General features: G+C 39.3%; 1 protein-coding gene across 1 annotated transcript in view; it reads right to left on the reverse strand.

The window, feature by feature from the left end:
• The window catches only part of CAMTA1 (calmodulin binding transcription activator 1), an 895,524-nt gene that overhangs the window by 859,596 nt on the left and 23,705 nt on the right, over nt 1-12,223 (reverse strand). The window contains 1 exon segment of the mRNA XM_082665985.1: nt 2,189-2,307. Coding sequence (XP_082522111.1) covers nt 2,189-2,307 — 119 coding nt within the window.

A 12,223-nucleotide genomic window follows, 5' to 3' on the forward strand; every position in this document is an offset into this window, starting at 1 on the left:
CCAGCCTTTGAATTCAGTTCTGTCGTAGGAGTTTTGTCGGTTTTCAGCAGGGAGATCACCAAGAGCACAACCGATGGCAAGGGAAGAGGGCGTGTGCCTTGGCCCCTGCCAGCCGAGGCCCCCTGCCACGCCCCCGCCTTCCACAGGAGCACACGCTCTTCTACCCACATTTCAGCAGCAGTGACAGCTCGTGCAACCACCCCACATTTCTCAGCCCCCAGTCTCACGCTGCACCGGTCGGAAGGGGGTGCAGTCTCCCCTCTTAGGACTTGAACTGAAGCCACACTGGGACCTAAACCAGCGGTCTCCGAGGGGCTAGGTGTACTGGGTCCTAGAAGAAAATGCGGAACGACTTCTTATCTGCCTCTTAATTTTGTCCTCTATAAAAATTCCTTATTGGGTGTTTCACAATGTATCTAAAATATCAGTAAGGTGGAACACGTAAATAATTCAGAGGTAAACAAATGTGTGAAAGTTGGAGGGCTGTGCTCAAAAGTTCCAGAAACTTTTGAAACCACTCAGCTAAAGAATCTACCGGCTAAATTTTGAAACCACTCAGCTAAAGAATCTACCGACTAACTTCTGACACCGTTGCCTACAGCTTCGTAAGACTCTTAAGACCACTAACTTCAATGCACTAAGCAATTGCTGGTTTCAAATGTAATTTCAAGTCATAATTAAAATAAATTGCCAATTACATAAAAAGATAATACTGAAAAAATTATGTTTTGTTACATTTATAAAAAAACTGGAACTAATGTATAATAACATAGTATCATATCCTGTTTCAGGGATTACTAAGAAACTTACTGAGTTCTTTAATATTTCATGACCTAGTTTTGACTTACTGAATGGCTCCCAAATTGTACTATTTTGCTGACAGAGTAATGATCTACGATTAGGACTAATTTTCAGCACCTTTACTTTGTTTTCATGTCTAAAATGTTTGAAACAGTTAATAGATGACTGATTAAAACAACAGGTCTCCAAACTAGCTGTTTGTCAAAACAAAAGTATTCTGTCTGAGGGGGGAAATATAATTTATTCAAATAATCAAAATACGCATACCTTAAGAGAAGTTTAAAATCAGTTGAGACAAGGTAACAAAACTATGAGATTCTAGTGAGTATTTAACTCTGTAAACTAGGATAAGTGAAGAGACTTTCACATAACCTCATAACTCAAAACAAAAGCATTGTAAGTCAGGAATTTGAGAAAACGATTTTTTAAAAATAAGGGTAAATAGGCAGCACTATTTTCTTCTTGTATCTTAATAAAACTGAGTGCCCAATACAGGGCAGGGTGTTATATTTATAATTTAACTTGGAAGTACTGATAAATGTTGAACCAGCAACACGAATTGATTGAGACCAACTTTGCAAAACCAATAACCCCAGCCATTTGAATTAAAGGAATAGAATTCCCAGCATGATGGACACAGACCCAATTCTCATCACCACACTAAATGGGTATTACCCTAAATTGAAATAGTCAGATTTCAAAATAAAAAAGATGACAAAGCAATCCACCCCTAATATTGAGACTTCCAGATTAAGATTTACCGAAAAAGGAAACATCATCCAACAAAATAAACTCTGATTCACTCTACTTCATCAATCTTCCTTCTAACTGAATGTCAGATCAACAACCTACTATACAGCCTGCATTCTTAATACAAATTCCTATCGTTAAGGTAAACCAGTTAATTCTCCATGCAAACTTTCTTCATCAGAGAGGACAAGAGCTATTTTGCTAGTAAGAACCCCGCCCTTCCAAATTCCACAGAAACTTCGCATTGTCAAGACACGGCACATTCTGTAGAATACTGGAGCTGTACCCTTATCAATTCATGACGACGTAAGAACTAAGGTTTAACTGAGATGGAAACAGAGTCAACCACCAAATGCAACACACCAAAATGCAAGAAAACACAAAGACAGAAGAAACTCATGCTACCTTAGTAAGTCAGCGTGCACATTTGACAGTTTGCAACACAAGCCAAGCAGATCAGAGATAGGTCAAAAAACATGTTGGTTTCTGTCAAATCCAAATTAAGTATTCTTCTCATGTACAATTTCCTAGTTCAATATTTTGAATTTAAAGCTAATATAAAGTAGTACTATGCAAAATGACCTAGCGAGTTTGCCCTTAAAAAAAATTGTACCCCTAAAAATAGAAATTTATCTACCTCATTAGTGTTCCAACGGTGCCTCTCTTTGGGTAAACTTGAACATTTCGGCAGACATTCAAGCAGCTTTTTCGGTAAAAAGATTTTTACATGACTACTATTGCTGTTCCCATGATCATCTATAAAGAAGAAAACAATAAATTCAGAGAAGATCATAGAGAAAATCTCCGGTTAAGTACACTGGCAAGGTCAGAAACAGCAGCTGAGTTTTAGTCACTGGGAGACCAAGAGCATTATTCCTCTTAGTTAACAAAACTCATTTACACACTTATCAGATAGATGGCAGCAGGAATCTGGTCAAGAGGCTCTAAAATAAGATTGAGCTTTTTGCTCCGTGGCGAGCAAATGAACAGGGAATACCCCAGCAGCTGCCCATAAACAGAACATCGCTTTTAAAGGGTCTTTCACCAGGTTTCCATGAAGTACATCAAAACTATAAAATGATTTAAACTCACAACACCTAGAAATCTTCTATTAACAGCTGAAAATGTTTTTAAGGTTTTTAGAAAAGAGGAATTATAATAAAATATGACTGCTTACTTTATTGATAAATTAATACTACTTCATCCCCTAGAATACAAATGAGACTTATCCTTTCCAAAGAAAATTACAAATCTTATACATATAAGGAATTTAAACCTCCAGTTAGCTACCTAGGTAATACAGAGGCTGGCCTTTCTAGCCTAAATCTAAAAACATACACTTTTAATTAATTTGATTTACATATATATCTACACGATTAATGTATTTCATCAAAACGTAACTCTTCTAAATCAGTGAGGGAAAAGCTCCTTACTTTCAGACTAGATGGTATGTCTATCTGATAATCAGTCTCCCTGATACTTTCTAAAACAGATCATTTCCTTCTTTCATTCACTTATTTATTTACATATCATTTCTTGTTTCATTCCTGTAACAAAGTCCCTTTGCCTGGCTCCTAATTTCTTGCCAGGTTTGACACATTTAGGTCAGAGTTTCAAATTACCCACTCCAATTTTTTTTAATGCCAAATGGAAGCCCCAACATCCAAAAGGTACAATGCATAACTGGGTGCCAAGGAGCAATATATTAAAATACTGAAGACTGAATTCGCTCCAGAAAGTCACAGGTGAAATGACTTAACTCTGATATCAGTAAGGTAAGAAAGGATTCGAAGTCAAGAGCCCAGGATTCTGGCCCAGTTCTGCTACTTTCTAATTGTGTGACCTTGGGTAAGTTACTTAATATTTTCAGCTTTCCCAAATCAAGGAGAATGAGATAATCTCTAATTCTCCTCCAGGCATAGATCCCTAGAGAATTTACTGTCACATTCAGTAATTTTAAATGCCTTACAATTAAACAACCTTATATGGGCATACAGGTATTAGTTAAGAATGTTGAAAGTGAAATACAGTAGTATATTTTTCCAGTCATTTACTACAATTTTGTTTAGCATAGACTATTTTTTGAACATGCGAAAAACATAAAAGAATAAAAAATACTTCTACAGTCATAATAAAATCTTCTCCAAACACTTTTCATCTGATTAACACATTTCTTCTCAAGGAAAAGATCTTAACAGGGAAATACTGGGTACAGAAATAACATCTAAGAAATTTACTACATCTTCCCATAGGGAAGAACTTGAGAGTTTTAGCATATTAAATCTTTTTTGGTCCATGAACTACACAACCAATTGAATTATAATGCCTATCCTCTATTTCTATAAGCAGTATAAAAACTTGAAAAACTTAAAAATTGACTGCAAAATTTTAATTTAATAGCAAAATAAAATTAAACTTTTAAAAAACCTTGCTACAAAACCAAAAAACAAAAAGGGTTTAAGTAAAAGCAAGTTCATAGAAAGTTCTGTATTAATTACACACTATAAAGCCTTTGTAATTTTATGTGCTTATGCATGCTCCCTGCACTTCATCCTCTCAAGGGAGGTACCATGGCCATAAAACTTTAAAGTGCACAATACCAAATCACATGAGCCTTTACCTCCCTTCTCTCTTTCCCTAAAGTGGTTTTACTCTGCTCTTTAAAAATCTCCCCTGATGTGTAGAATCTTCAAAGTAGAGGTGAAAAAATTCTAAAATCTATACTCAATTCCGATATTTACCAATTACAGGGTACCTTCTATGAAAACAGTACTATGCTAGATGCTCAATCAATTGGCTTACTTTGAATAGTATATGACTAGTCACAGCTCTGAAAAAACTATTTACGTATAATTTTGACAATGAATGGAATATGAAACCCCCGCTTCTATTTCTATGTTTGTGGTCACAACCTGATGTTAATCATCTGTCCTTTTAGCCTCCTTGAAGAACCCGGCTGTCCTGCGGCATAGGAAGCATATGAGTGAGTGTGTGGGTGTATGTGTGGGTGTGTGTGGGGTTGGGGAGAGACAGAGAGAGACAGAGAGAGAGAGAGAGAGAGAGAGAGAGAGAGAGAGAGAGGGAGAGAGAGACAGAGCGAGCGAGCGAGCACTCTTCTCAACAGCACAACTAACTGCTAGAGAAAAGGCTTCTTTCTGTCTTCCACTCTGATACCAAATCAGGCAGCAGTGAATCGGCCCAAAGGCTTTTAAAGAGGAAAAGGAGAATAGCTGTGTGAGCACTGTCTCAATCAAGTTCCTAAATTTAGCACTATATGGGGATGTGCGGCCATGGGTTCAAAAGGAATAGAAGTATGACAGGCCAACGGGTTCCCCTTAATCAGTTTTTAAACTGTGCTATTTCCAGAATTTTAGGTTCATGCTGTATATAAATTGGATGTTTTTAAGAAACATAACAATGGGTAAATTTTCCCACTGTGCATTATGAAGAGGGCAGTTTTCACACTGGGAAAAGAATATCAGGAATTCAAACAGCCAAACTGTTAAAACTCGTCTTTTCAAATTTCAGTTTTTCTAGTTAAAATGGAATAAAGAGTAACTTTGCTTTCACATTAGAAAAGAACTGCTCACATGGCTATACTGTATAAAGTTGTGTTGTTTAATTAAATGTTGCTTTTTAATGTTTTTGGAGTAACTATAATTGATATCATAATTAGATAACACATGTACCAGTTTTTAAATCCTTGTCTCAGTACAAGGATTCCAACAGTATCTTGAGTTAATGTTAAAAGTAAGTTATACAGTGGTTTCAACTGCATCTCGGTATTTAAATCCAGAGTTAAACTCTGACACTGCAAAATGGAAGTGTCAACCAAATACAGTAAAACACTTCACTATCATTATCTAGCAAAATATGCGTGTCTGATACATGACTTCACAAAATAATTTTCTAACCTACTTCACAATAAAAAGAACTTGTGAAGCTCTTGAAATTGACAGATGATTTGTTTGGCTGACAGCTATTAATTCCAGAGAATGAACCACCTTTTCCAGTCAACCTTCAAATATTTTCCAAATAATAACTTTAGAGGCATCGTATAACTCAACTAAAACTTTCTAAAATGTACGAGAATGCTCATTCACTTAGTCAATTAGGCAAAAAGCAGAATTCTTATTTTCATGTTTTATTTCTAAATCTGAGATTTCACATTACCAAATCCTTCATTTAAATCCAAAGAAATGTATTTGACCTTTTCCTTGGAACACACTGTTGACTTCTACAAGGTAAATCATAACTGTATTAAGTCTAACCTGGAAATGATGTATACATTTTATTTTGATTCATAATTAATAAAAATTCAATAATTTTGGTTTTGTGAATAATTACAAACACTGTTATTCAATCAAGTTGATTATGATTAACCTCTCAACCTCTAGAACAAACTGTTCAAAATAAGCTGGTCTAACAGTGTACCAAATTGCTCAGTCTTACTGGGAATATATCTGATCAACAACTTGGAGTGGTAAAATTAAAAGGAAGCGCTACAATTTTCTGTTTAGCTCTAATTATTATGTGCTTAGATTTAATTAGTAGGATAGGAACTGATTCAGGGAAACATAAGCACATATTGTTAAATTCAAGTCAGCACAGTGCTCACAGCAGCAAATACTGCCATTACTAATCTAAGACCTTCAAATCGCTATCCATCCAAAATAAATATTAATTAAGCACCAACGATGTGCCAAGCCTTGGTATGATTTCCTCTTATTCTTCTCGAAAGAAATTCTCCAAAATTAATTAAACTCAGTTGTAATTATCCAAAAGATTTTTTAAAGGTTAAAAAAAATAATAAGTTTTTTTAATAGAAAAGTATAACTAGTTTTGCTATTTCACAACCCCTTTCCTCTTCTTAGAGTGCGTGTGATCATCAAATCTTACCCTTTCTATTTTTAGGTGGCCAGATACCCTCTCCCTGTCAATCATATTACCAAACCTGTGACCCAGGTCTAGGTCAACTCAAACTCAGGTTTAATAAACTTCTCACTGTTTACCTGAATTTTATATTTTCAATCTAAAAACATGTAGGTGGGGGCAGATAAAGCGGCGAGGCCCAGAAGCCTTGCGATCAATTGCCGTCAATTTGGGTTTGGGGCATCCTCTCCTGCTTCGTCCCATTCAACTTCAATCTGAGCTACATGTGATCAAGTACATTTATTTTCTACTATTTATGAGGGAGCAGACATTTGTGGGACTCTATATCAGGCATCCAGAAAGGATTTTACATTGTCCTCCTTCATTTAATCGTCACAATAACCCGTCTGGGCATAATCACCCCCATTTTACAGATGAAGAACCTGAGGTTCAGATTAATTTGCCCAAGATCTACAGCTAGTAAGTGGCTCAAATGGGATTCAGACATGACCTCTGGCTTTTCCGGCAATACCACAAGGCTCCTACTCTAAGTCACCCAGAATTTGACACTAGAATTACAAAATCGTTGTATTAGTGTATCTAACATTTGCAGAGTGCTCTGAGTTTTCCATGTGATTAAACCCTTTGCCTTTGTAATCCTCACAGAAACTTTACGAGGGGAGTATTATTTTGCTACCCCCAGATGGATTAAGTAACTCATCTAAGATCACACAGCAAGTTAAAGGCAGAACCCAGGCCTCCTCATCACAGGCTTTCCTGCACTACAGTGATGGAATTACTCTCACTGCCAAGCCCACCCCTTCCTGTAAGTCAAAAGCTTTCGAATCCTACCTTCTATAGGTGGCACGGTGTTGAGAACACAGTAGGTGCTAGTTCCGCAGAATACACTTTGGGAAACGCTCTAAGGAAACAGAAAATAAAATGTAAAACTAATCTTTGAAAAAGATAAATACTGGCTCTTCTGTGATATTCCTGCCAAAGATGCAAAACCTGAATCTAATCATGAGGAAACATCGGACAAATCCAAATTGAGGAACATTCCACAAAATGGCCTGTAGTCTTCACAAACGTCAAGGTCATGGAAGTCAGAAAGGACTGAGAACTGTTCTGGATCAAAGGAGGCTGAGGAGACAATCAAGCGCCACCCAGGGTCCCCGCGGGGCCTTTCTCTACGAGGTCAGCACTGGGTCAACTGGCACCACCAGAATAGCTCGGAGGATTCGACGGTAGAGAGGTCTGTGTGTTCATTTCCTGATTTTGATGCCTGCATTGTGGTGATGGAGGAGAATGTTCTTGTTTGTAGGAAACACATAATAAAGTACTGACAGTCAAGGGCGATGAAACATACCGGCAACTCACTCTCTCACATGGGGAAAGAAGTTCTCTGCACTACACCTGCGATGTTTCTGTAGGCTAACAGTGTTTCAAAATGTAAAGTACACGTGGGTGAAAAAAAGATATATGCTGCTGAACCTCCAGTACCTGAGCAGTTTTTTTTAACAGGGAGCATATGTGCTGTACGTACAGTAAATTGTTACTAAGAAGAACCAATGCCATTTCATTCTGCAGCTCAGTCAACATTCAACGACATCATTACCGCTTCCCAACAGCAAGGCCCATACCTGACTGATTCAAACGGACCTGTGAGTGCCAACTAACAGCATGGCGGGCGGAGTGAGTCAGGGAGACGTTGGAAGACCAGGTCTCTGCTCTCAGGCTGCTTCATGTAGATAAAATTAAAGCTTTCATATAAAAACCTACACCATGTTGTACAGCAGAAACTAACACAACATTGTAAAGCAGTTATACTCCAATAAAGATATTAAAAAAAAAAAACCTATACCACAGTAACTTTTAAAAAGGAGGGGGGGAATTTCTCTGAGTCTTGCCAGCCAATTAGTCTGGGTCCCTTTTTGTTCAGTTGTAATATTAAATAAATTTTTAGATTATTCCTCCAGCACTATAAACCACAGATTTATATACCTAGAAAACCAAAGACAGTTCAACAATCACCCTCAACATTTCATGTTTAAAATATAAAAAACTCAGTTCTCTTACTTACTAGCTGTCCTTGGGAAAGTAATTTAACCTCTCTGTATTACCTCATCCAAAAAAGTACAGAGAATTGGATGGGATACTGCACAGATAAGGGCTTTAGATTCAAGAGTACCACTCAATATAAAATGCCATTGTTACTACGGTTAATGAGGATCATCTTTTTTTTTTTTTGCGGTACGCGGGCCTCTCACTGCTGTGGCCTCTCCCATTGCAGAGCACAGGCTCCGGACGTGCAGGTTCAGTGGCCATGGCTCACGGGCCCAGCCGCTCCGCGGCATGTGGAATCTTCCCGGACCGGGGCACGAACCCGCGTCCCCTGCATCGGTAGGCAGACTCTCTACCACTGCGCCACCAGGGAAGCCCCAGTGAGGATAATCTTTAACAACGTTAACATTTTCTGACAATACACTGATGGCTGCCTGGATTTTTTGTGCCGCGAAGAGTGCTGAAATCTGACTAAGCTCACTCCCCTGAGGCTCTGATCTTCCTCTCCCTTGGAGCCACGGGAAGTGGGTGCTTCACCACAGAAAAAGTCTTTCTCCACAATGCGACCCCAGCTACCAGGATAACCATCAGCTCCTAATCATTTATTTCTTGTTTCTGGAAAATTCTTGTTCCAGTACTTTTACTGTCCTTCTTCTGCTTGATTTAATCAATAGTGGTAACTACTGGTTAGCAATCCAGGCCTGAGGGTTCTCCCTGTGAACTATGGACTCAGCATTCGTGTTCCTTTGGAAAATTCAACATTAGTCTCTCCCCCAACCGAGTGTGGGATTCTAGACTTCAGGCAACATCTTTGAGAGTCGCCAGCAACAGCCTTCTCAGCACCGTAATGCAACATCTCATCTTAATGTGGTTTCCAAATTGAAACTTGAAATTTTACGGTGTTAAAAAGAATGTTTTACGTTCAAGACTTAACATTTTCTGGCTTCCTATTACCCAAAAACAAGATAGCTTAGGTTTACCACTGATCAAGACATCTCACAATGGTCTTCTCAAAAGTTTTAAAAACCACTAATGTACAGTGGAACACATTAGTGAATGACTTCATAAAAAGAACTTTTACACCTGACTTCAAAGTTTGATGACAGGTAAATTAGTGGTAAAATGTATCAAATAACAAATTGAAAGAATTAAACGCTAAAAACAACATATGTAACAGAAATATCACGAACAACCAACCATGATTTCTCAGTAGCACTAGCGTAATAAATGAAGTCTTAATAGTTCATTTAACCAGGAAAGAAACTCACTCACATAACTTGAGAGTGAAATCAAATGACATCCCACCCTAAAAAACACAACGTGAGTCTCAAAGCAAATAAGGCGAAACAAGCAAACTCACACAAGCAATGGCTACCTTGTATGAAGTACCCCGGGGCCAGCCTCTGAGCTAGGTCCTTTCACCAGGCCGAGACCTGGCTCTGGAAGCCAGACTGGCTCCGGAGTGCAGAGAGGGGCACTCACTGGTCGGAGGATCTGGAGCCACGGGGTCCTGAGCCAGGCCCACCACCGCCTGCTGGCAAGGCCGGGACAGACAGCTGAGCTCTCTGCGCACAGGCAAGGGCCGAGTGGGAAAAGTACAAGCTCTAACGCCAGCTCTGGATTCCAGTCTGCATGCTGCCCTCCCTGGCTGGCTCTCAAGTCTGACTCGGACCTCTCTGCCCTCGGGAGCCTCCCGCTGACTGAGGCGAGCAGCCCAACTGGTGCTGTCTGAATAGCCTGTATTTCCCTCCTGCCGGATGCCTCCATCTTTATCATAACTCCTTCCATGTGTTCTACACACATGAAAGGAGCACCTCACGTGTGCCAGACACACCGTCCTAGGAGCTGGGACCCAGCAGTACACAAGACTAACAAAGGTCCCACACTCATGGGGTACATGCCAGTGGGGGAGGCAGGTGGTAAGTGGGATAAATGCTGTGAAGGAAATAAAACGGAGTGATGCTCTACAATGAAAAGTCAGGTAGGGAGAGCTCTGTTTCTGAAAGTACATCCATGTGTGGAGCAAAGGGACTACTTGATTAGAGCATCAGGAAACCCGGACTCTCTCATTAACTAGGTGGAGCGGCTCTCAGCGTGGCTGCACTTCAGTCATCTAGGGAGATTTTTTAAATTCTGATGCCCAGGCTGCAATCCTGACCACTTCAGCCAGAATGTATGGAGATGGAACCCAGGCATCAGTATTTTTTAAAGGTTCCCAAGTGATCCCAAGGTGTATCCAGGATGGGAGCCACTGAAACAAACAGCTGCATGACGCTGCTAACTCTCTGACTTTGCCAGTTTTCTCGAGAATAAAATCACAGGTTGACCTTGAGCAGTGCATCCCCAACTTTAACGCACATGTGGGTCATCTGAGGCTCTTGCAGGTTCTGACCCACAGGTCTGAGTGGTGCCTGAGTCTGTGCCTCTGAGACACCCCCATGATTCCTAGCCAAATTAAATTTATAAATTTAATGTGCTTTGACACCGGCCACACCTAGACTATCAGAAACTAGATGATCTAAAAGATGAGGAATTAGATCTAATAAAGATCCAGTCCCAACACTCCTGACTGCACAATTCCATGGATTCCTAATAGACTGAGAAAGTACTTTTGCCTGTTAACACAAACTATAATACAAAACTATACCAGAATATCCAAGCAAGAAAAGCAAAAGACACTACAAGGATGGTTACTCAATTAAGTACAGTCCAGTGTCCGCTAGAAGTACCCAAGAGAGGACACAGAAGCTCTTTAAAGTATTCCCTGCCTTCAAAAGGTATATCTAATTGGAGACAATACTAAAAAAAAAAAAAGAAAAAAAATGTAATGAAGAAATAATACATGATTTATTAAAGCCTGAAGTGAGGAGATGAGAGCAGTATGGAAACCTAGTAACTATCTGTGTACCAGCACAAACTCCTTGGAGGCATGAAATATGTTTTATCCATTTTTGCCTCCCTTCAGAGAACCTAGGTCAGAGGGTTACACATAGCCACATTCGTTTTATATACTAAAATATATATATATAAATATATATATATAGTTTTGGATGATGGAATAAATGAAACAAAATGCTATATAATGAGAAGTGATTACTGGCTTTTGGACAGAGAAGCTGCATGATGAAAACTGTATTTACAGTTCTTTGAAATAAGGACTGACAATGCTTAAGTCTTCATAGAGTCCCTTTAAAACTAGCTGAGGACCCACATAGCTTATTAAAACAAAGGCAGAGAGATGCCCCATTGAATGCAATAAACCAGCTGTATCAATTAAAAGTGATACATTAAAAAGATTTTGTCACATAGCTTTAAACTGAGCCTTGAAATTCACTGATCATTACACATAACATGACATATAAAAAATCAAAATTAAGGCAGAGTCCGAAATTCTCAGCACCTTTACTAAACTCACCAGTTTTGCCTAGCATTCTAGGCATCGTGCCTAGTTAGGCAGGCTAACTCTTAGAGCAAACTGTGTCATGGCTCAAATACCATAAATATTTACTTCCTGCTCGTGTAAAGTCCAAAACAGTAGATCAGGAGGCAGCTCTCCTCCAAGCAGCGGCTCAGGCCCCACATCTCCTTCCATCTCATGGCAGGAGGCTTCCTACGTCACTGGGCTCTTCTGCATCAGCCAGCAGAGGTAAAGGACTCGGATAACCGAGCCGGACGGTTCTACGGGCCAGGCCTGGAAGTGGCACACTTCTCAGCTCTCACGCCATTGGCTAGGATA

Source organism: Grampus griseus (assembly GCF_964374135.1).
Source record: "Grampus griseus genome assembly, chromosome: 1".
NCBI lineage: Eukaryota > Metazoa > Chordata > Mammalia > Artiodactyla > Delphinidae > Grampus > Grampus griseus.